The 24,316-nt window shown below is 42.4% G+C and overlaps 1 protein-coding gene across 4 annotated transcripts in view; it reads right to left on the bottom strand.

Moving 5' to 3' along the window:
- LOC308577830 (fragile X messenger ribonucleoprotein 1-like) overlaps positions 1-24,316 on the bottom strand; it is a 201,500-nt gene that overhangs the window by 115,850 nt on the left and 61,334 nt on the right. For all 4 annotated transcript variants that reach the window (XM_081178223.1, XM_081178221.1, XM_081178222.1 and 1 more), the window contains 2 exons: positions 5,299-5,392; positions 3,523-3,594 (listed from right to left, as the gene is read on the bottom strand). In XM_081178223.1, coding sequence (XP_081034349.1) covers positions 3,523-3,594; positions 5,299-5,392 — 166 coding nt within the window. The remainder of the gene's footprint in view (positions 1-3,522; positions 3,595-5,298; positions 5,393-24,316) is intronic.

The following is a 24,316-nucleotide window of genomic DNA, read 5'->3' on the forward strand; positions in this document are numbered from 1 at the left end:
CACCAATAAGATCTTAAATGCAGAAGTTTGGGGTGATCCTAGCAGCTATACATGCACAGCCCATGTTTACTTATAATCACAGAACCATAGAACTGTAGAGTTGGAAGGAACCCCAAGAGAAAGGTGTCAAGCAAGGCTGCATACTGGCCCCACTCTTATTTAAATTTTACATTAATTCCATGGTGGACCATCTTCACAACATAAATTTTCACTCCCCAAAGCTTGCTGGAAGATGCATTTCTGTTCTGTTCTACGCAGCAATACTTTCAAGAACACCTATTGGCCTCGAAAGAGCACAGAGAGCACTAACACAGTATTGCAAGGAGAACCAGCTAGAACTCAACTATCAGAAAACTAAGATCATGGCATTTGCCAAAAGGCCTATGAACCGTTAGATGACCACAAGACTGAGCAGGTCTCTTGTTTCGAATACATGGCGGTAGTTTTTCACTCTACCGGCAATAGGAAAGCCCATGGGGAACATGTTGCTGAAACTGCACAGAGAAGCTAATCTGTAATCCTTAAATTTCTTAAAACAAGAGGTGGCCACTATATACCTGCAGCACTCAACTTATTTGAAGCCTAGCCAATAGTACAACTTCTCTATGGTGCCCAGCTGGGCCCCTTCTCCAAGTTTGCACCCCTAGAACTTGTACAATCCAAATTTCTAAGATCAGCCCTTCAAGTCCCAAAATGAGTCCTAATGCCACCCTGAGACTAGAAACAGGTTTCATAAAAGTGGAGGCTAGAGTGTGGGTGACGATACTCAACTACTGGCTCAGACTTTATTTATTTCCCCTTGGCCTTGCCCCACTAACTATGAATGATGATTTTCAATCCACACGGAAACAGGCTGTGGCAAGAAAGATCTCAACCCTAGGCTTCTCTCCAGGTCCTCTACTCAGCATGGAATACGAACAGGCCAAAGCTCTCATAAAACAGTGTGTTGCAGACACTGAACGCCAATTGGATCTAGCCAGGACCCCAACTTTTATTGCCAATGGATCCTCCAGGTATTCTGCCTCCCCTATGGCATATCTAGCTAAACTCGAAATCCCTAAAAACCGGAGGACCTTTACTTTGGCTCGATGTCATGCCCTCCCCTCGGCTGTCCTTGAAGGCCGATAAAGGTAGATTGCTTACCTGGAGAGACAATGCCCCTGTGATTCTGGACAAATAGAAACAACAGAGCATGTGCTTCTCCAGTATCTTTATTATAGAGACATTCGTACTAGCCTCATCTTACCATTACTGCATAAGTACCCAGGGCGCACAGGAAAATTCTATACCTCCCTGCTGCTTCCAGATACCAACCCTGCTACAAAATACAACGTTGCCAGATTCTGCACAGCAGTGCTCAAAAATTCGTCAGATGATGACCTGTGCCACAAACTAGATATAATGACCACTCGTATTAGAGTGCTCTGTAGACTGATAGCTATATTCTTATATACTAACTTTTTACTGGGGCTGAAACTGCCTTGGTCGTGCTGGTCGATGATCTCTGGCAGGCTAGGGATATAGGTGAGAGCTGTTTCCTAGTTCTGCTGGATCTCTCAGCGGCCTTTGATACCATCAACCATAGCATCCTTCTGAACCGTCTAGAGGGGCTGGGAGCTGAGGGCACTGTTATACAGTGGTTCCACTCCTTTCTCCTGGGCCGTGTCCAGAAAGTGGTGTTAGGGGATGAGTGTTCAGACCCCTGGGCTCTCACTTGTGAACCAGAACCAGTGAAGGGGGTGACTGTCTTGTGTGAGTGCCTGGAGGCGGTTGGTGGATGGGTGGTGGCTAACAGATTGAGGTTGAATCCTGAAAAGACAGAAGTACTGTTTTGGGGGGACAGGGGGCGGGCGGGTGTGGAGGACTCCCTGGTCCTGAATGGGGTAACTGTGCCCCTGAAGGACCAGGTGCACAGCCTGGGAGTCATTTTGGACTCACAGCTGTCCATGGCGGTGCAGGTCAATTCTGTGTCCAGGGCAGCTGTCTACCAGATCCATCTGGTACGCAGGCTGAGACCCTACCTGCCTGCAGACTGTCTTGTCAGAGTGGTGCACGCTCTAGTTATCTCTCGCTTGTACTGCAATGCGCTCTACGTGGGGCTACCTTTGAAGGTGACTTGGAAACTGCAATTAATCCAGAATGTAGCTGTCAGACTGGTGACTGGGAGTGGCTGCCGGGACCATATAACACCGGTCCTAAGAGACCTGCATTGGCTCACAGTACGTTTCCGAGCACAACTCAAAGTGTTGTTGCTGACCTTTAAAGCCCTAAACGGCCTTGGTTCTGTATACCTGAAGGAGGGTCTCCACCCCAATTGTTCAGCCCAGACACTGAGATCCAACGCCGCGGGCCTTCTGGCGGTTCCCTCACTGCAAGAAGTGAGGTTACAGGGAACCAGGCATAGGGCCTTCTTGGTAGTGGCGCCTGCCCTGTGGAACGCCCTCCCATCAGATGTCAAGGAAATAAGCAACTATCCTACTTTTAAAAGACATCTGAAGGCAGCCCTGTTTAGGGAAGTTTTTAATGTTTAATGCTGTATTGTGTTTTTAATATTCAATTGGGAGCCACCCAGAGTGGCTGGGGAAACCCAGCCAGATGGGCGGGGTATAAATAAATTTTTATTATTATTTATTATTATTATTAATTACACTCTTTCACTCTTGTCTAGCATTCTTAACCCTTCAGCCTTTCTCAACCTTGGGTTCCCAGATGATGTTGAACTACAACTCCCATCGTCCCTAGCTAGCAAGGCCAGAGCTCAGGGATGATGGGAGTTGTAGTCCAACAACATCTGGGGACCCAAGGTTGAGAAACACTAACTCTCTTAGCCTATTTTGGATTCTTATAGACTTTTATATACACTTTCTGTTTTAACTCCTTTTAGGGTTGTTTTTTTTAACTTTTTAAGGATTTTAAATTATTGTACCCCTCCCTCCTTTTGTTGGTCTACAACCATAATAAAGATCTGTTGTTGGCTGCCTTCGCCCACTCCTCTGCCCACTCCTCTCCATGCATTCATCAGATTTGCAGGTGGAGGGTCAGGGGTTTGCTTCCTGGTTCTCTTTGCTACCCCACTCCTTCCCTTTTGCACCAGGAAAAGCCTCTTATTAATTTTTTTCACTTGTGGGGGAAGCTGTTTGGAGCAGGAAAAAAGATGCAGCCTCTCTGTTCTTGAAACAAGCACTGACTCATTGTTGTAAAGAGTGCACTTTTGTTGATGTGCATGGCATTCAACAGCAAATACTTTTTTTGGTTACAGGGTTCTGAAAATTGAGGTGCGCATTAGATTTGATGGCAGATTAGACTCAAGTAAATATGGTACTTCAATTGCTTTTGTTTGATCTGCTCATTGCAAACAGCTGAAAGTCTGTAAATTTTGATAATAATTTCCATTGCAACTGTAGATTCTAGTAACAATGTCCAATAAATAAGCAGTACTTGAAAAGAGACCCACAAGAACTTAAAATCCGAAGCTAAACATAACATGTCAATGCCAGAATATTAAAATAAATATATTCCTACCTCACCCTTTATCATTCTCACTTTAGCCAGCCACCAGCAACATGGCTCCTTTTCATTAGCCCTGGAATAAACCTAAACAAAATATTAGTGTAGAACATCATACCATTATGAAATAAAGACAGTTATCTAATGGAAAGACAGTACACAATAATAATAATGTCCCCACTATATTGGCATTTAGGAGCTAAAAATATATATTTGTATTATTTATAGGCCCCTAAGCTACCAGTGAGTCCCAGTACCACAACCATTCTGATATATTAAATGTGCAAGGTCTTTCCATACTCCTAAAGCTACTGATATTTTTACTGAGGGAGCAGGCTTTGTGAGTCAGAGAGTCTGCGCATGTCCTGTTCACAGGATGTTTATGTTTCTATTGCTTTCGTTTTCTCTCTCTGTCGGAGACACTGACGCAGGCAGTCATGTCTTTCTTTGTTCTGATCAACGCTGAATAAAGCTTGTAAATAATGCTCTCCTGGGTGCGACTTTTGCTGTGCATTATCTGCTGATAAGAGTGTGCATGAGCTCTGGAATGTGGCAAGATATTTCCTAGAAACTCATGTCGCTAAATTGATGATACTGCGTGCCTACCAGAGATCGATGGATCGTCCGGCAGCCGGCTTGGGGGCCATGATGGACTTTATCTCCCTGGCGGTATCCCAACACTTTTCTAGCTGTGTATTTCAATAACCTTGCTTCCTGTAGAACAGCTTGCATGTTTTACAACTGCCCTGAACCCTCCAGAAATCTTTTGCTTGTTACATTTAAACATGACTGCTACAGAGTACTATCGTACAGCCCAGACACTGAAGTCCTCCTCCAAGGGTCTTCTGGCCGTTCCCTCACTGCAAGAAGTGAAGTTACAAAAAAACCAGGCAGAGGAACTTCTCGGCAGTGGCGCCCTCCCTGTGGAATGCCCTCCTATCAGATGTCAAGGAGATAAAGAACTACACTACTTTTAGAAGACATCTGAAGGCAGTCCTGTATCGGGAAGTTTTTAATGTTTCACGTTTTACTATGTTTTTATACGTATTGTAAGCCACCCAGAGTGGCTGGGGAAACCCAGGCAGATAGGCAGGGTATAAATAATAAAATTATTGTTGTTGATGCTGTTGTTGCATAAGGAGCATAGATATCAATACTACACAATACAAAGCATGGGGCACCTTTCAATTGCGTGTTCTATCCTGCTTTAATTGCTGCTGAACCTCAACACAACAGTGCATGTTAAGCAGAAGACATCCTGCACCTCACCGCGTTTCATAAAAATTAATAATGAATGCCACGCCTCCCCGCGGTGGCAGAGGGTCCTGCCGTACCTCCCTGCAGTGGCGGACACACTTACACGCAGCAGCCAAGGGCCTTGACGAGGCTCCCTGTGGCGATGGAGGGCCTTAAAATGTAATGAAGTAGTAGATTTAATAAAAATATTAAATAAACTTCCATATAATATATTTAATATATTTTCAACTAATTTAAGAGTAGTTTAAGTGATTTACTAGTCAAGTTGCATCTGCTTCCCGACTCAGAGGTCTAAGTGGAATCTATGCATGCATAAGCCTCACTGAGTTCAACTAAACTTACTTCTACTTTCCTGGGAGTAAGTCTCATTGACTTCAGTAGGGCTTGTTTGTGAGTAGATACACATTTGCTTGTACTGCTTACCAAAAAACACCCTCCCCATCATTCTCACATAGTGCCCAACCTCCCATTTCAGCATAAGGCAGCCAACTAAATCTTCTCCCTTCCATTCCCTCCCCAGAAGGGAGTTCTTACCTCAACTTCATCACTTTCATTTATATCTTTATTGTGCCCCGCAGGTGGAGGAAACCTAACATCATGGAATGGAATCTGTCTCTCTGGCTGCCAGCTGAAATACAAAATAAACACCTAAGATATTATTTTTATTCATCTATTTATTACATTTATATACCACCTTTATCTTCCAAGGATCTCAAGGTGGTGTACATGGTTCTCCTCCTCCCATTTCATCCTCACAACAACCCTGCGAGGTAGGTTAGGCTAAGAGTGGTGACTGCCCCAAGGTCACCCAGTAAGCTTCATGGCTGGGTGAGGATTCAAACCCTGCTCTCCCAGGTCCAACACTCTAACCATTATGCAACTGAAGCAAGGAAGGCAAAAAGTACACATCATCATTAAATAATGGTGGCCAATGATTACTCACCTGGAACCCAACCCTGTGAGTTGAAATAACCTGAACAAATTCAAAATTATCAAGAGTCTTCAATGACCTAACTAACTTGGAAAGAGAAGGGAAGAGATGGGTTCATAATCCTGAAATACTCCATAAATTAGAAGACTTTTTTAAAAAAGTAACCAGAAACTGTTTCACTCATTGCTCCTAGATTAATTTCCTTTGTCTTTCATTGGCAAAGTTTAATGCAAACCAGCACAACATAACTAGTGTTGAAAACTCGAGATATGTAAGCTGTTTGCCAAATGGCCCCTTAAATGTAGGTTACGGGTGCCACAACGGAATGTCTAGTCAGCATTTTTCTTCTTTCGCAAGATTACAAAGCAAAAAATAAATTGTGCATATTGTCAACATTAATAAATTGTACAATTCAGTCACACATTTTACCAATTACAGTAATCTTATTTTTGGAAACACATGAACTAATAGACATTTCACATCAGCGACACATTTTTAATAACACATTTTTAATAGCTATTGCTAATTGAACACCACAAGGAAATGGGGCTCAGCCTCAGCAATAGAGGCCAGCCATAAGCATTTATAAACACTGGTGTATATATATATATATATGTTTGTGTGTGGGGGAGAGAGAGAGAGAGAACACGCGTGCGCGCACACATATATATATTCTTAACCCAATAGGTTACCTTACAGCTTCAACAAGTACTGCAGTAAAAGTTAAATATGTCTTATCTTGGAAGAATGGGCCTAACAGCACAATCCTAACCATTTCTGCACAGAAATAAATCCTACTTAATTCAAAAGGGCTTACTCCCAAGCAAATTGGATTGGGATTGCAACCTAATTCATTATTTTTGAGTGGTACCTCTCCAGCACCATGCTTATGAACACTCCATTCCCAAGATAATTGTTTTTTTTTTGCAGGACCGCCTATACAGCTGAGCCTTCAAAATCCTGCTACATGAAAGATTCTGGGTACCTGAGATGCCACATTTACCGTGGCAAACTATGTAAATGGTAACGCATTTTGCAAAACTTATTTTTAATATCCAGAATCTGAGAATCTCTTAAAACATTAACAGATTAATGAAAGCACAACCCTTCCTCTCTCACTTGATGGCTGCGATGTCCACTCAAGAGTGTTTTCTTGTGTAAATACAACTAATGGGGCTCCAGTATTAGGGATTAATCACAATAAAACAAGATGTTAGACTTACACTAGTGTGGCATAAACAAAACAAACATTTGTTGGCTACAGGTGCATACAGCAGTCTGACAAAAGTGAGCTTAAATTTGTTAAGTCTTAAAAATGCCATAATATTCCTTTAGGAGAAAGGGTGGTATATGAATTTTGCAATACAATACAAGGCTATCCCTCTGTAATTTGTTGATCATGTCAAGTCCATTTAGAAGAAAGAAAAACAAACAGAAATTGGTTTAAAAAACTACTATCACTAGACAACTAGATATCTCTCAAAATCATAGCTGTCAACATTTCCCCTTTTTTTAAAGAGAAATTCCCTTATTCCAAATAGGATTCCTCGCAAGAAAAGGGAAAAGTTGACAGCTATGCTCAGAATGCCCATTTTGAATGTGGGTTTTTCAGTCAGCTTGGCAGCTGTAACAGAAAGGTATGTAACATGTTCTAATTAACTTTTTGAGTATAGGATTGCCCTCTTTTTCCTGGTGAACACCTATGGCTGCAGCATATGCACATCAGACAGAAATTCAACAGGTGATGCTTCTTCTATCACTGTATGTCTGAAATGGGGAGGTTCCAGTAGTTTGACTTCTGAATTCTGCCTATCATCAAACTGCCAAAGGTACAGCAACTCAGTCATTAAAAAGTTGGAATTCTGAGTCTCTTGGCATATCTGGCAGGGGTGTCATAAGGATTAAAAGAATACATACCTGCAGCATCTGAACACTTGAGCACAATGCAAATACTTATTACTGTTACTATCTTTAATTTTAAATTGTTGAAATTGCTGTTTTAATTCTTAACTGCTGTACTGTTCAAGTATGCTTACTTTACTGTATTTTTTAATACTTGGATGCTTATTTTAATGTTTCAATTAAATTGTTTTATTGCACATTTTTATTTACAAGTTTTTGTATTATTTTGTAGTTGGTTTTAGTCTTACCTTGGATCTCGAATGCCTTGTGACTTGAACGTTTTGGCTCCCGAACATCACTAACCCGGAAGTGTGTTCCAGTTTGCGAATGTTCTTTGGAACCCGAACGTTCGACACGGCTTCCATGGCTTCCGATTGAGTGCAGGAAACTCCTGCAGTCAATCGGAAGCTGTTCCTTGGTTTTTGAACGTTTTTGGAAGTCGAACGGATTCCGTTCGACAACCAAGGTACGACTGTATGCTTGCAAGCTGCTTAGAAGTCGGCTTCAGCAATCAAGCAGCATATAAATTCATTAATAAAAATTCTGCGGATTATGATTACTATGATGCTGAACTTGAAATCTGAGAGAGAGAGAGAGAGAAAGTGAAACAAATGTGCAACTACTGTGCAATGGAGTTGGGAAAGTAGATTATTTGGAGTAGAAATATAATTCTAGGAGCAGTTCCTCCTAAATAATGGGGGTTGGGGGAAGAGAGGAGGTCCCAAACCTCTCCAAAGCAGTCTTCAAGTGCCTCATTACATAAACAAGAAAGGAAAGCTCACAAACGGAATGAAGCAAACTTGGAAAAATAGGAGTTAAAACAACAACAAAGCAACCCCGCCTCAACTCTTCCTTGATTCCCTTCCCACATCAACCATACTTGGCAGCATCTCTCTCCCTACCAACTCCCAAAACAAAGCTCATTTTGCTTAAAAACAAACCCGTGCACACCTTCTCTTCTGTAATAAGGGATGGCAGTGTTTTAAAAAAATTGTCTAGTTCCCTTATGGGGTTTCCAGAGACCCGTTGAGCCCCTTGTAAGGTCTCTATCGGTCAGAGAGAACGGAGGCCAACCAGAAACAAAAACTGGTGCAATTGGGTCCCCACTCACCACACGCAGGAGGGAGGAGAACCCCAAACAAAAGGAAACCAGAAATTCTATTCAGGTAGGTAGTTGTGTTGGTCTGACGCAGTTGAAATAAATGAAATAAATAAATAATTGTCCAGTAGCACCTTAGAGACCAACGAAGTTTGTTCTAGGTATAAGCTCAGAAAAAACTTAGTTGGTCTCTAAGGCGCTACTGGCCAATTAAAAAAAAATTCAAAACCAGAAATGTTTTAATATCTGATCCACAGGCGAATCTCTACATGGTCCGCCCAACAAGAGCGTCAATCATACATCAGAAACACATCATTAGAAAGGAGGTACATCAGATAGTTACAGGTAAGTTCACAGGTTACAGGTAAGTCATTAACACCTCCTTGGGTGTCTGGGTGTTTTATTAGTATTTATACAACTGTTAATACAGGGAGACAAAAGGAGAAGCAGGCATGGATGGTTTCTTGTCTGTCGCCTCAAACACCTTACTGCTGGTCTTTGCCTTGTTTACAACCTAATATCCATTAAGAAACATGCTAGCAAACACTTGTTATTGTCCTTCACAGGAAATCTGCAGGAGACACCTACTTTGGAGATGTAAGGAAGGTGTTACGATATGGAAGCAATGCAGTTGCAAACTGCTAGCTTGAAAACATCACATGATGGGAATGTTGGGACTGTCTGTGGGAAACAGTGGGACAGTCAGTTCACAGAGCGATGCACCAAAATTTGCTCAGAGTGAAATTTGAGAACTTCCTCTTGTGTATGTACAGGAAGTACAGGAAGCCTTTGTCACTTGATTGCTGGAGTTTGAAGAGAGCAGACATGTTTTCTGTAATGCTGAAGAGTCAGAAATAAAGCCATGTAAAAAGACATTTCTGACCTATCTCTTTCCCCTGCCGGGGGAGCAGGAAAGAGTGGGTGTGCTCTTCCCACGCTGGGGAGGTCGCCTATAGAGACCTAGCCTGTGTTTGCTGGGGAATGCAGCCAGGGAGGTCACCGGAGATCAAGCCGGGTGCCTGGGAGAGTTGCTAGCTTCTCCTGATAAAGGCTTGATTACCAACAGAAGGAACATCCAGGAGAGTTGGGACTTGGGTTTCAGGGTCAACAGTGTACAGGATTTAAATATTACATCATTCCTTGTCCAAGTAATAAAATTTATGGTCTCTGTAAAATGGCTTTCTATGACTTATTACTCAAAGTAAGTTAATGTGAGAGGTTGAACATACAATGTTTCAAGGAAAGACACAATTTGGCAGTTATTATGAATGAGTCATTCTTCAGTGAATGAAATGAGGTAGGTTAAAATTATGACTTGGTGAAACTCACTGTAGACGCAGTAGAAGGCGCTGTGTAGCTGCTAGAATTTTATAGTAGTTTTTATAGTAGATTGGGAAATGTATCTGTTTTTGTTTTTCTTTCAATGTCAAATGTAGTTTTATACATAAGTATCAATTATTATACGGTGCATAAACATCAATTATTACACTGGGCAACAATTTTTTACTTATTGAATGTTGTCTAGATTTCTACAACTGATTTAGGGTATTTTTGCACTGCTGAATCAGGAAATGACATCTGTTTCTCTCCATCAGGTCAGGTTTACTGTAAACTGAATGATGGGCATTGATAAAGGTCAGTACACGTAAACTGCATGTTGCTTCACCATTTTTCAAACTTCAGGGCTTGAACTTCCGTTTCTTGGAACTCCTGGAATGCTCAGCGGCAGGGAGGTCTCTCTTCAGAGTCCAACAGCAGTCAGCCATCATGACTGCATCCCAGCGACCCTGATACCTGGTCTCCATCTCTTTCATGTCCTGATGGAATCTCTCCCCCTGCTCGTCACTCATTGAACCCAGGTTCTCAGGAAACCGGTCCAGATGTGAAAATAGGTAGTGCATCTTGACACTCATATTGCAGCCCAGGTTTCTGAAAGCAGTCAGCATGTTTTTGACAAGTTCTGCGTAGTTTCTGGCCTTATTGTTGCCAAGAAAGTTCTTCACTACCAGAACAAACACCTTCCACGCTTCCAGTTCCACTTCGTTCATTGAGTTTCCCAACTCTGGATCTCTGATGAGCTGACGGATCTGAGGACCGTCAAAGATGCCAGCTTTCAACTTCTCCATGGTCAATCCTGGAAAAGCCTGGCACAAGTAAGTGAAGCAGTCACCATCCTTATCCAGAGCCTTGGTGAACTGCTTGATTAAGCCGAGCTTGATGTGCAGCGGTGGGAAGAGTATTCTGTCTCTGTCCACCAGAGGGTCGTTGATGACGTTGCTTTCTTTGCAAGGCACCAATTCCTCCCGCACAGGCCAATCCTTCTTTGTGTAATGCTGAGCACGGTCCCTACTATTCCACATGCACAGAAAACATGGGTAGTTGGTGAAGCCAGACTGTTGTCCCAACAAAAAGTTCACCATCTTCAGGTCAACACAAATAAACCACTTATGCTGATCATAACCAATTTTCTCCAGCACATACTTCACCGCTTCATAGTTCTCCTTCAGTGTAGCCGAGTGAGCCAGGGGTATAGAGGCAAACTGGTTGCCGTTGTGTAGCAGAACACATTTCAGTGATCGCTTGCTGCTGTCAATGAACAGTCTCCAATCTTTGGGTTCGTACTGTGGCACTCCAAGCTTGAGCAGAAGCTGTGCAATATCTGCACAGTACACCAAGTCCTTCTCTTCCGAGAAAAAACGGAGGTACTCTTGATGCCTGTTGCGGAAGAAGCTGATGCGAGCACTGTCAGAGAGGAGGTTTTTTCCTTCAATCTGGATGCCAACAGTTCGGCAGAGTCCTTTGACAAGCTGAGGTCGCGAACTAGATCATTCAACTCCTTTTGGGAAAATGGATGTGGAGCATCATCTACAAGAACCACTTCTTCTTCATGTCCTTCAACACTGGAGGCAACTTCGTCACTAATGTCAGGAAGTTCTCTGAAGATAGGCACTGGAATTTCATCACAATGAGCTACAGGACGACGTGCTGATTGAAGATCAGGATACTTGAGGCTGCTCCGGTTCTTTCTGTTGATCCCAGCCGCACCAATTTATGGAAGATTTCGAGGTTTTATGACTTCAAACTGATCCCTTTTCGACATAATCACCCAGAACTATCAGACCTGAATACTTCTTGTCATTAAAATAATCATTTCCAATCAAAACAATTCTTTGACATGGCATTTTACCCCCACCAACTTCTTCTAAAATGCTCCACACAAGCGTACATATGAACAAAAACATAAAAAAGACATGTGGCCATAGCTCAAAAACTTGACCTGATTGAGCAAAACCAATGTGATTTTTGGATTCAGCGCATCAGATTCATCCTAAATCAACTGAAAAAACACAGACAACAAATTTGTTGTTGACCAGTGTTATACATCCTTCCTTTACACACGGCTCCTCCTTGCACCTCCCTCCGTCTCCAGCAGCACCCCCTTATCCGATTTCGTCTCCCCGTGGCCGCTGCTCAGGGTTGCATTGCTGTGGAGACTGGCAGCGGCCGCAGCTACTGCTGCGGCAGCAGCTGCTACTGCAGCATCTGAGGTTGCAGAGAAAGGTCCTGTGATTGACCAGAAATAACCCCAGGCTCACGGTCGACGTGTTATACATGTCATGAGATAGTTTATGTTTTACTAGTCTGATAAGAGCTGTGATGTTTGTGGTATGGCTTGCTTGTTGGTTTCCCCCACCCAAAAAACAAACAAACACAACAACAACCAAACAACAACAACAACCCTGAAACAGAGGAATAACTTCTAGACATGTTTTCTCTAGTTGCATTATGCCTAATGTAAACACAATGTTTTAATGGTTCATGTATGAATGTGGGCCTCTAAAGTTAACACCAATGACTAATTTGAGTTGTGTAACTCCAATTTAAAATGCCTCAAGCTTTTTACCTAACAACCCCCTCCCCCAAGAAGAACCGCCACATGATTGATAGCAAGTGAGATGGGAAAATAAACTGTATGGAAACAAAATTATTAACCAAAGGCTTTGTTTTGCAGAAGATCTGGAAAGGAAACGAAAGGCTTTTGGTGTGACGCAGTTCTAATTGGGAACCGCCATTATGAGACAGACTTTGTTGCGAGATTTACAGTCAAAGGGGGAGGCGAGCCACTGTTCTGTTATCATGTTTGGACTGTACGTCTGATTTGGCAAAAACTCCCCTGGAAAGGCTGGTTTATGGAGCAACTGGTCTGGGAAAGTTAATGAGCAGACGCTTAGACTGTATTTTATGGGAACTGTCGAAATGACGCCTACCGTTTGAACAGGACTTTTGGATCAGTGTGAAAACCCACACAGGACTATAATAATGTTTGCTTCAACTCGCTTGTGGAGATAACTCAGAGGTTATTTATTAAGAAGAAAAACGATAACAACAAGAAGATTGGAAGATGGGATTTGTAAAGGATAACAACAAAGAGATGGAAGATGGGACTTGTGAACATCAAAGCAGCAGAAATATGAGATGATTGGACCCTTTCTGAACTTGAAGCATGGGTACCCCCAACAAAAATTTAAAATTCGGCTAAATATTTGGAGTTTATTATGTATTGGTATAATTTAGAATTAATGTGATATGATTGGTTTGTTAATTGGAAATTTAATTTTTAAAAATTATAATTTTTTTTTAAAAAATGCCTCAAGCTTTATGAATTCACCACCTACAATCCCCACCTTCAAGGTATACAAGTAATAGTCACAACCCAATAGCTTCTTGAACAAACTCCAATGGGGAGGGGCACAACTTTGGGTCATTCCAAATCATCCCAACTTTTTTTACCTCATGTCATCCAGTTTTCTTAATATTTTGTACATGTGTGTTCATATGTGTGTACATGTTTTGAATGATCAAAACTAAGTTAAGGTTTTTGTGTTGACCAGCAAGGCCAAAACTGTCATTTTTTTTGGGGGGGGGATTTCAAACCCTCATAACTCACAAACGGGATGGGATAAAAAATTAAAATTTTAGATGTAGACTTAGTTTTGACCATTCAACAACTGTACATAATAATAATAATAACAATAATAATAATAATAATAATAATAATAAATTTTATTTATATCGCGCCCTCCCCAGCCGAAGCCGGGCTCAGGGCAGCTAACAACAATAAAACAGCACAAAAGTACAGCACAAACAACACTCTAAAATCATTCATTATAAAATAAATTCAAATCAAGCCACTGGCAACCATTGGGCCAGAGCTCCGTGAAGACTGCCGAGGGAGGGAGTCAGGCTGTGCCCTGGCCAAAGGCCTGGTGGAACAGCTCTGTCTTGCAGGCCCTGCGGAAAGATGTCAAGTCCTGCAGGGCCCTAGTCTCTTGTGACAGAGCGTTCCACCAGATCGGAGCCACAGCCGAAAAAGCCCTGGCTCTAGTTGAGGCCAGCCTAACTTCTCTGTGGCCTGGGACCTTCAAGATGTTTTTATTTGAAGACCGTAAGTTTCTCTGTGGGGCATACCAGGAGAGGCGGCTCCGTAGGTACGAGGGTCCTAGGCCGTATAGGGCTTTAAAGGTTAAAACCAGCACCTTAAACCTGATCCTGTACTCCACCGGGAGCCAGTGCAGCTGGTATAGCACCGGGTGCAAAAAGGGTTTTCTTGTGTGTGTGTGTGTGTGTTTCTTTGTGGCTGATTAGCTGCTCGCCCTGTGCAAAGGTCAGAGGGGGCAGGGTTTCTGTTGAGGCGGGTGATTAACTGTGGGAGGAGCTTATCAGAGCTAGCAGGGCAGTGGCAGAAGAAGGTGCAAAAAGGGTTTTCTGGTGTGTGTGTGTTTCTTTGTGGCTGATTAGCTGTTCTCCCTGTGCAAAGGTCAGAGGGGGCAGGGTTTCTGTTGAGGCAGGTGATTAGCTGTGGGAGGAGCTTATCAGAGCTAGCAGGGCAGCGGCGCACGCAGTTTGATCCATCTTTTAGATTTAGGGGAGCTAGTCTCAAACATTTGTTGGGGGAGACCTAGGTTGTTGTTTTTTGTGGGGGGGAGTTATTTGTCCTGTCTTCACGCTTTTTATGATGGAGGACCACTGTAGCCACCCCCAACGACACGTTCTCAAGATGGAGGGGGAGGGAACAGCTGCAGTCGCCTGCGGTTCCTGCGCAATGTTTGCCATCTTGCCAAAGGTTGCAGGCAGCTTTACCTGCAGCAATTGCATGTTGATTGCCCTCTTAAAAGACAAAGTCCAGCAACTGGAGGAACGTGTAGCTACGCTCCAAAGAATTAGAGAGCTGGAGCTCTTCTTGGAAGCAACAGAGAACACCGTCTCCACCAAGGAGGAGACAGGGGACTCCCCTGAGAAGGAGGCTAGTTCACCAACACAGGAGCCAGATATATGGAGAAACGTGACTCAAAGAAGTAGGAGGCCCAGGGTTCGCTCTGATTGTTTAGAAATACACAATCACTTTGAGGTTCTCTCCCCTAGCATGGAAGACGAAGAGCAGACTCCATTTGAGGATCTCGCCCTCATTACAGTCGATCAGGTATATGAAGACGAGCAGCAAAGTCAGTCCTCAGGGAATGTGCAGAAGATCCTTGGAATGGACAGCTCACGGAAGAACCCCGACCAAACCTAAGAGGAGGCGTGTAGTGGTGATAGGGGATTCCCTACTGAGGGGAACAGAAGCAGTGATCTGTGGGCCTGACAAGATGTCTCGGGAAGTGTGCTGTCTCCCCAGGGCTAAGATCCAAGATGTAACTGAACGACTGCAAGGAATCATAAAACCCACTGACAAATACCCCTTCCTCTTGGTTCATGTGGGAACCAATGACACTGCAAGCAATAGCCTCCAGAAGATCAAAAGAGACTACGAGGCTGTCGGCAGGAAATTGAAGCAACTAAATGCACAAATTGTCATCTCATCTGTCCTCCCAGTTGAACGACGTGGCCCAGGGAGAGAGGGAAAAATTGTGGAAGTGAACAGCTGGCTTCGCAAATGGTGTAAACAGGAACGGTTTGGATTCTTAGATCACGGACTGCAGTTTCTTGAAGATGGACTTCTGGCAAGCGATGGGCTGCACCTCACAACGGTTGGAAGAAATGTTTTTGCCAAAAATCTCAGAAACCTCATCAGGAGGGCTTTAAACTGACTAATGTGGGGGACGGAGACAGTGCTCCTGAAGGTAGGAGTCTATCAATCGATGATCATCCAAATGTCATAGACCAAATGGAGCAAACAGCACGCAGACCTAGTGGTGGGAGGAAAAAATCCTTAAATAAGAGACACGGGGGAATGATTAATGGACTTCAATGTCTGTACACTAATGCGCAAAGCATGGGAAATAAGCAAGATGAGCTTGAGCTCTTGGTACAGCAAACTAAATATGACATAATAGGCATCACTGAAACCTGGTGGGATAAGTCCCACGATTGGAATGTAAAAATGAGGGGATACAATCTATTTCAGAGAAACAGACCATACAAGAAAGGAGGAGGAGTGGCGTTATATGTCAGGGATGTGTATACCTGTGAAGAGATCCAAGATTTAGAACCTCAAAGCCAAAGTGAGAGCATTTGGGTCAAAATTAAGGGAGAGAAGAATAACAGAGACCTCATTGTGGGAGTTTACTATAGATCCCCAAGCCAAACGGAGGACATAGATGATGCCTTCCTGGAACAGATGGCCAAGCATGCAAAAGGAAGGGAGATAGTAGTAATGGGGGACTTCAATTACCCGGATATTTGTTGGATGTCAAACTCAGCCAAGAGCATAAGGTCAAACAGATTCCTCACTGGCCTTGCAGACAACTTCATTGTCCAGAAAGTGGGAGAAGCAACAAGAGGAACAGCCATTTTAGATCTGGTCCTAACCAATGTTGATGACCTGGTTAGTGGGGTAGAAGTGGAAGGATCATTAGGCGCGAGTGATCATGCTCTTCTGAAGTTTACTATACAGCGGAAAGGAGCAGCCAAGCATACTAGGACTCAATTTCTTGACTTTAAGAAAGCCAACTTCATAAAACTTAGGGAAGTGCTGGGTGAGATCCCATGGACAGTAATACTTAAAAGGAAAGGGAGTTCATGATGGCTGGGAGTTTGTTAAGAGGGAGATAGTAAAAGCACAACGTCAGGCAATACCAATGAGACAGAAACATGGAAGGTGCCTAAAGAAGCCAGGGTGGGAGACTTCCGGTCGGCGCCAGCGTTAATGGCGGTCCTCTTTCCGAGCTCCGGAGGAGGACTGCTCTGCGAGTTCGGGTCTGTCCCGCTACGGCAAGCGGGGGACCCCTAAAATCACAGGCGCGGAAGCCTGTGAACAAGGAGACTCGGTGGGCACCAGAAGCGCCCCCCCTTACTGCAGAAAGAGCCTTTTTAAAGGCTCCAGAACGGCATCGGGAGAGCGCGGTGCTGAGAGTCGCTACCCAGCCCGCAGAGTGAAGCCGCGTCGCCATGAACGGAGAGCGCCGATTCCTTCCTGTAAATTTGGGACTGAAAAACCTGTGAGTAAGACTGAACGTCAATTTGAAAAATTTTAAATCTGAAATTCGGCTGAAAAACGGGGAAGGTGAAAATTAAGGAAGTCTGCCTTCCCCCGACTGCATGACAGCTAAAGCAACGGAACTTTAAAGCTGTATCCGTATGAAGGATTTTTGGATTACTTAAATCTGACATTGGATTTAGATTTCCCCTCTAGCAAGCAGGGCAGAGGGGAGGAAGAAGGGACATTAGGAACCTGCATGATTTATCTAAAAGAAAAAAGCCTTCCGCTGTCTTAATACCTGGAAACGGACTGCCAAATAAGACATTAGGGCACTGAACTGAATTGTTTTTAAACTTCTGGGAAAGTTACATGGTTGAAGTTTTGTTTGATACAAAGTTTTAAGACTTTGCTGCTACAGTATATTGGAGTGTGTTGAAAGAGTATCTACTGGAAAAAGTGTCACAGCATATATTTTTAAGCCTCCTGATATATTTGCTCTTAATTTTTTTTGTTTCCTCACTTGGACACTTTGTTTTGCTCCCCCTAGAGGGCTGAAAGTAACGGTTGTAACGATTTAAGACAGTGGGATTTTCCATCAGGGAATTGTTTTTGTGGGAACGTCCTTGGGACATGAGTGGCTCAGCAGAAGAGATAACCACCAGAGCCAAAGCTAAGCAGCAACAACAGCAACAAAAGAAAAGAGGCTCAATTTCAAGTTTAACTCCTACAGGAACAGCAGGACAAGAAAAAGTGACAGCTGCCTCCATGGAGTCAGTGACACAGGCGTTACTCAAGATAAATCAGTCTTTGGAGACTTTGACAAAGCAGAGTACAGAAAATACACAGAAATTAACAGAACTAACAGCGAGATTGGACTTGAACACAAAAAGTGTGACAAGTAATACAGAATCTATAAACAGGTTGATTGAAGAAAATTCTGCAACACGTAAAATTGCAGAGGACGCCAGAAGCATTGCCGGAGAGACACAGGAGAAGCTGGAACCGATTGCTAAAAAGGTTTATGAACATGATGCAACTTTGTCTTTGATGGAATTACAGAGAAAGGAAAGAAATCTGAAATTAAGACTAATTCCCGAGAGCGAAGGGGACAGCCTTGCGGAGTTCCCAACACAAAAGTTTACTGACTTTTGGGAAGATTTGGAGGAGGAAGAATTTAAGATAACAACAGCATTTAGATTGGGCAGGAGACTGAACAAAAAGACCCCGAGGGATTGCTTGATTACCCTTAGATCCAAGGAAGAAAGAGACAAAATATTAAAACTACATTACCAAAAGGCCTTGGAAATTGAAAATTCACCTATACAAATTTTTAAAGACATCCCTAAATATATCTTGGAGGTGAGAACCTTCTATAAGGATCTGGTCTACCTGCTGAAGAAGAACAACATCCTCTTTAGGTGGGAGTTCCCACAAGGACTGTCCTTTAACTACAAGGGAAAGAAGGTGAAAATAAAGACAATTCAAGATAAAGAGAAGTTTTTGGAGAGAAACCAAGAGGACCTACAGAAGGGAACGGTGGATCCAATTGCAGAACAAAGGAGAGCACTAGATATTCTGAACCTACCGTTTGGACTTAACCCACCACCATCAGCTCCAACAACTTGGAGCGGTTGGAGGAGTAACAGAAAAATAATAAGATGGCCCTGCAATTCCTTAGTTGGAATTGTAATGGGCTGAACATGCCTTTGAAGAGACGCCAAGTGTTTCATATTTTGAAAAGAGAACAATTGGACTTGATTTGCCTACAAGAAACCCATGTAACCAGGGTACACAGGAAACTACTTATAAATAAAAGACTAGGACAAGAATTTATTTCATCAGACAAAGTCAAGAAAAGAGGAGTTGTGATTTATGTAAAAGAGAAATGGGCTCCAAAAATGATGTTTAAAGATGAATAAGGAAGATACCTGGCAGTTGAAATACAAGCACAAGGAGAAAAAATTTTAATAGTTGGAGTTTATGCACCAAATGAAGGCAAGGCGGAATTCTTTAAGAAGCTTCATGAAACTCTGATGGATTATTTTGATTACAATGTAATAATTATGGGAGCTATGAACGGTGTGGTTTCTACAAATATGGACAAGGCACAAAGACTGACAATCTCCAAGGAAGGGAGACTTCCGAAGACCTTCTTTGAAATGACTGAAAATATGGACCTAATAGACATATGGAGAACGAGGAACCCTCTTGAGAGAGAGGGAACATTTTTCTCTCAAGCAATGATGACCTGGACCAGAATTGATCAAATTTGGATCACTAGTGGGATGGCTCCAAAGATTAAGAAGGTAGAAATCTGCCCAAAAACTTGCTCCGACCATAACGCCGTGAAGATGGAAATGAAACTTACAACAACTGGTCAATTTAGATGGAGGATGAATGACACCCTGTTTCGAGATAAGGAGATCCACATGAAGGCCCAAAAAACTTTAAAGGACTATTTTGAAATAAATCTAAAGGCCGATGTGGAAAAAAGAGTGATCTGGGACGCAAGCAAAGCTGTGATGCGAGGATTTCTGATTCAACAAAATTCAATAAAAAAGAGAAAGCAGAATGAGAAGAAGGAAAAGATTTTGGAAAAGATAAAAGAAGGAGAGAAAAAATTAAGATCAAAACCAAAGTCCCAGGAGATTTTGAGAGAGATCAAGTTATATCAAACACAATATATGGAATTGATGAATCAAGAGATTGAATGGAAGATAAAGCAAATGAAACAAAAGACATTTGAATCGGCAGATAAATGTGGTAAACTTCTGGCTTGGCAATTGAAGAAAAGGCAGAAACTAAATACAGTTACAAGCCTAGAAGTGGATGGAAAGAATATATCTAAACCCAACGAGATTAGAAACTGTTTTTTGAGCTATTTTAAAAAACTATACTCTCAAGGGCCACAAATTGAAGAGGACATAGATGTATTCCTTAATAAATATGGATTACAAAAAATCTCTCATCAAAGCAAGGTGGATTTAAACCAGAGAATAACAGAACAAGAGATAGAGGGTGCCATTCAGGACATGCAACTGGGCAAATCTCCAGGACCAGACGGACTGACTTCCAGATATTACAAATCTTTGAAGGAGTGGTTGGTTCAACCGTTAAAGGAAGTCTGCAACGAGATTTTAGAGGGGGGAAAGGCACCAGAGTCGTGGAAAGAAGCTTATATTACACTCATACCAAAGACAGAGACTGAAAAGACTCAACTGAAGAACTACCGCCCAATATCATTACTTAATGTGGATTACAAAATCTTTGCAGACATTTTGGCAAAAAGATTTAAAAGAGTGTTGATGGAGAAGATTCATAAGGACCAAGCAGGCTTTCTCCCAAAAAGGCATTTATCAGACAATGTAAGGAATATAATAGACATTTTGGAACTGCTAGAGGTGAACATAAACACCAAAGCAGTGCTGATTTTTGTGGATGCGGAGAAAGCCTTTGACAATATTTCTTGGAGTTTTATGAAAAAGAATCTTCATGGGATGGGGGTAGGCCAAGGATTTGAGAACAGTATGGGTGCGATATATTCTGAACAAAAAGCTAAGCTGATTGTAAATAATGTGATAACTGAGGAACTTAAGATAGAAAAAGGAACACGACAGGGGTGCCCAATTTCCCCATTGCTTTTCATTTCTGTTCTGGAGGTGTTGCTGAATATGATTAGAAATGACCAGCAGGTTAAAGGTGTACAGGTCGGAGCTAAACATTACAAGTTAAGGACCTTTGCAGATGACTTAGTATTGACCTTACAAGAGCCAGACACTAGTACGAAAAGGGTTTGGGAGATAATTCAACAATTTGGCCAGGTAGCCGGCTTCAAACTGAACAAACAAAAAACTAAAGTCTTAGAAAAAAAATTAACAGTCATGGAGAAGGACAAATTCCAAGAAGAGACAGGTTTGACAGTGGTTAAGAAGGTGAAATACCTAGGGGTTCACCTGACATCAAAAAACTTGAACTTGTATAAAGACAACTATGAAAAATGTTGGTCAGAAATTAAAAAAGATCTAGAAATATGGTTAAATTTGAAATTGTCAATGTTAGGCCGAATTGCAGTTATTAAGATGAATGTATTGCCTAGAATGTTATTTTTGTTTCAAACTTTGCAGATTCTCGACAAGATGGACTGTTTCAAGAGGTGGCAGAAAGACATTGCGAAATTTGTCTGGCAGGGCAAAAAGCCCAGAATAAAATTTAAAGTACTTACAGATGCAAAAGAAAGAGGGGGATTTGCCCGGCCGGACTTAAAACTGTACTATGAAGCAGCAGCGTTTTGCTGGCTGAAAGAGTGGATGCTCCTCGAGAACACAGATACCTTGGATTTAGAAGGCTTCAATAATACATTTGGTTGGTATGCATATCTATGGTATGATAAAATCAAAGTGCATAGGGCCTTCAAAAATCACATTGTCAGAAAAGCGTTGTTTAATGTTTGGATAAGATATAAAGACTTGTTGGAAAACAAAACCCCTAGATGGTGGGCACAGGATATTGGTCATAACATCATGTTTGCTGACTGGGAATGGTTGTGGAACACCGGTATAAAATTTACGGCATGTAATGCCTTAAAGGAAAATATTATGAAAATGATTTACAGGTGGTACATGACCCCAGTCAAGCTAGCAAAAATATACCATTTGCCTGACAATAAGTGTTGGAAGTGTAAAGAAACCGAGGGCACTTTTTACCACCTTTGGTGGACGTGCCCAAAGATTAAGGCTTTCTGGGAAAAGATATATAATGAAATGAAAAAGGTACTTAAATGTACTTTCCCTAAGAAACCAGAGGCCTTTCTCTTGGGCATTGTCGGCCAATTGGTGCCAAAGAAAGATAGAATTTTCTTTATGTATGCTACGACAGCAGCAAGAATACTCATCGCAAAGTATTGGAAGACACAAGATCTACCCACTCTGGAAGAATGGCAGATGAAAGTGATGGACTATATGACATTGGCTGAGATGACTGGCAGAATCCGCGACCAGGGGAAGGAGACGGCAGAAGAAGAATGGAAGAAATTTAAAATCTATCTTAAGGACTATTATAAACTTGATGAATGTTAGAATGTCGAGGTTTTGAGAAAGAAAGGGTTACAGCGATATAAGATTAGACTGAAGGAAAGATTAAGAAGACATATGTTTGACAGAACTATTTGGAAGTTGCTGGAAAACTTTGGACATTGGGATGCAGAAAGGAGAGGTATGGGGGAGTCCGAGAAACAAGGTTTATGGAAAAAAAAGTTATGAAACTATACGTGTTTGTATGTCTTATTATACGTTTGTATTGTTCTAAAAATTTTGTAAAACCAATAAAAATTTATATATATATATAAAAAAAGAAGCCAGGGTGGCTATCTAAAGAAATTTAAACTGAGTTAAGATTAAAAAAGGATGTGTACAAAAAATGGAAAAGGGGGGAACCACCAAAGAGGAATTCAAACAAATAGCCAGCACGTGTAGACACAAAGTCAGAAAAGCTAAAGCACAGAATGAACTCAGGCTTGCTAGAGAGGTTAAAAGCAACAAAAAAGGCTTTTATGGGTATGTTCGTAGCAAAAGGAAGAACAAAGAAACAGTGGGGTCACTCAGAGGAGAAGATGGTGAAATGCAAACAGGGGACACAGAAAGGGCTGAACTCCTCAATGCCTTCTTTGCCTCAGTCTTCTCCGATAAAGAAAACAATGCCCGACCTGAAGAATTTGGAGCAAATGATTCAGCAAAGGAAACACAGCCCAGAATAACTAAGGAGATAGTACAAGAATACTTGGCTACTTTAGTTGTATTCAAGTCTCCAGGGGCCAGATGAACTGCATCCAAGAGCCAGTGTGGTGTAGTGGTTAAGAGCGGTAGTCACGTAATCTGGGAAACCGGGTTCGTGTCTCCGCTCCTCCACATGCAGCTGCTGGGTGACCTTGGGCCAGTCACACTTCTGTGAAGTCTCTCAGCCCCACTCACCTCACAGAGTGTCTGTTGTGGGGGAGGAAGGGAAAGGAGAATGTTAGCCGCTTTGAGACTCCTGAAGGGGAGTGAAAGGCGGGATATCAAATCCAAACTCTTCTTCTTCTTCTTCTTCTTCAAAGAACTGGCAGATGTGATCTCAGAACCACTGACAGTCATCTTTGAGAATTCCTGGAGAACAGGCAAAGTCCCGGCAGACTGGAGGAGGGCAAATGTTGTCCCTATTTTCAAAAAGGGGGAAAGAGAGGACTCAAAGAATTACCGCCCAGTCAGTCTGACATCAATACCAGGGAAGATTCTGGAGCAGATCATTAAGCAAACAGTCTGTGAGCACCTAGAAAGGAATGCTGTGATCACCAATAGTCAGCATGGATTTCTGAAAAATAAGTCATGTCAGACTAACCTGATCTCATTTTTTGACAGAATTACAAGCCTGGTAGATGAAGGGAACGCAGTGGATGTAGCCTACCTTGATTTCAGCAAGGCATTTGACAAGGTGCCCCATGATATTCTTGTAAAGAAGCTGGTAAAATGCGGTCTTGACTATGCTACCACTCAGTGGATTTGTAACTGGCTGACTGACCGAACCCAAAGGGTGCTCATCAATGGTTCCTCTTCATCCTGGAGAAGAGTGACTAGTGGGGTGCCACAGGGTTCTGTCTTGGGCCCGGTCTTATTCAACATCTTTATCAACGACTTGGATGATGGACTCAAGGGCATCCTGATCAAATTTGCAGATGACACCAAACTGGGAGGGGTGGCTAACACCCCAGAGGACAGGATCACACTTCAAAACGACCTTGACAGATTAGAGAACTTGGCAAAAACAAACAAGATGAATTTTAACAGGGAGAAATGTAAAGTATTGCATTTGGGCAAAAAAAATGAGAGGCACAAATACAAGATGGGTGACACCTGGCTTGAGAGCAGTACATGTGAAAAGGATCTAGGAGTCTTGGTTGACCACAAACTTGACATGAGCCAACAGTGTGATGCGGCAGCTAAAAAAGCCAATGCAATTCTGGGCTGCATCAATAGGAGTATAGCATCTAGATCAAGGGAAGTAATAGTGCCACTGTATTCTGCTCTGGTCAGACCTCACCTGGAGTACTGTGTCCAGTTCTGGGCACCACAATTCAAGAAGGACACTGACAAACTGGAATGTGTCCAGAGGAGGGCAACCAAAATGGTCAAAGGCCTGGAAACGATGCCTTATGAGGAACGGCTAAGGG

Source organism: Podarcis bocagei, assembly GCF_964188305.1.
Source record: "Podarcis bocagei genome assembly, chromosome: W".
Lineage (NCBI taxonomy): Eukaryota > Metazoa > Chordata > Lepidosauria > Squamata > Lacertidae > Podarcis > Podarcis bocagei.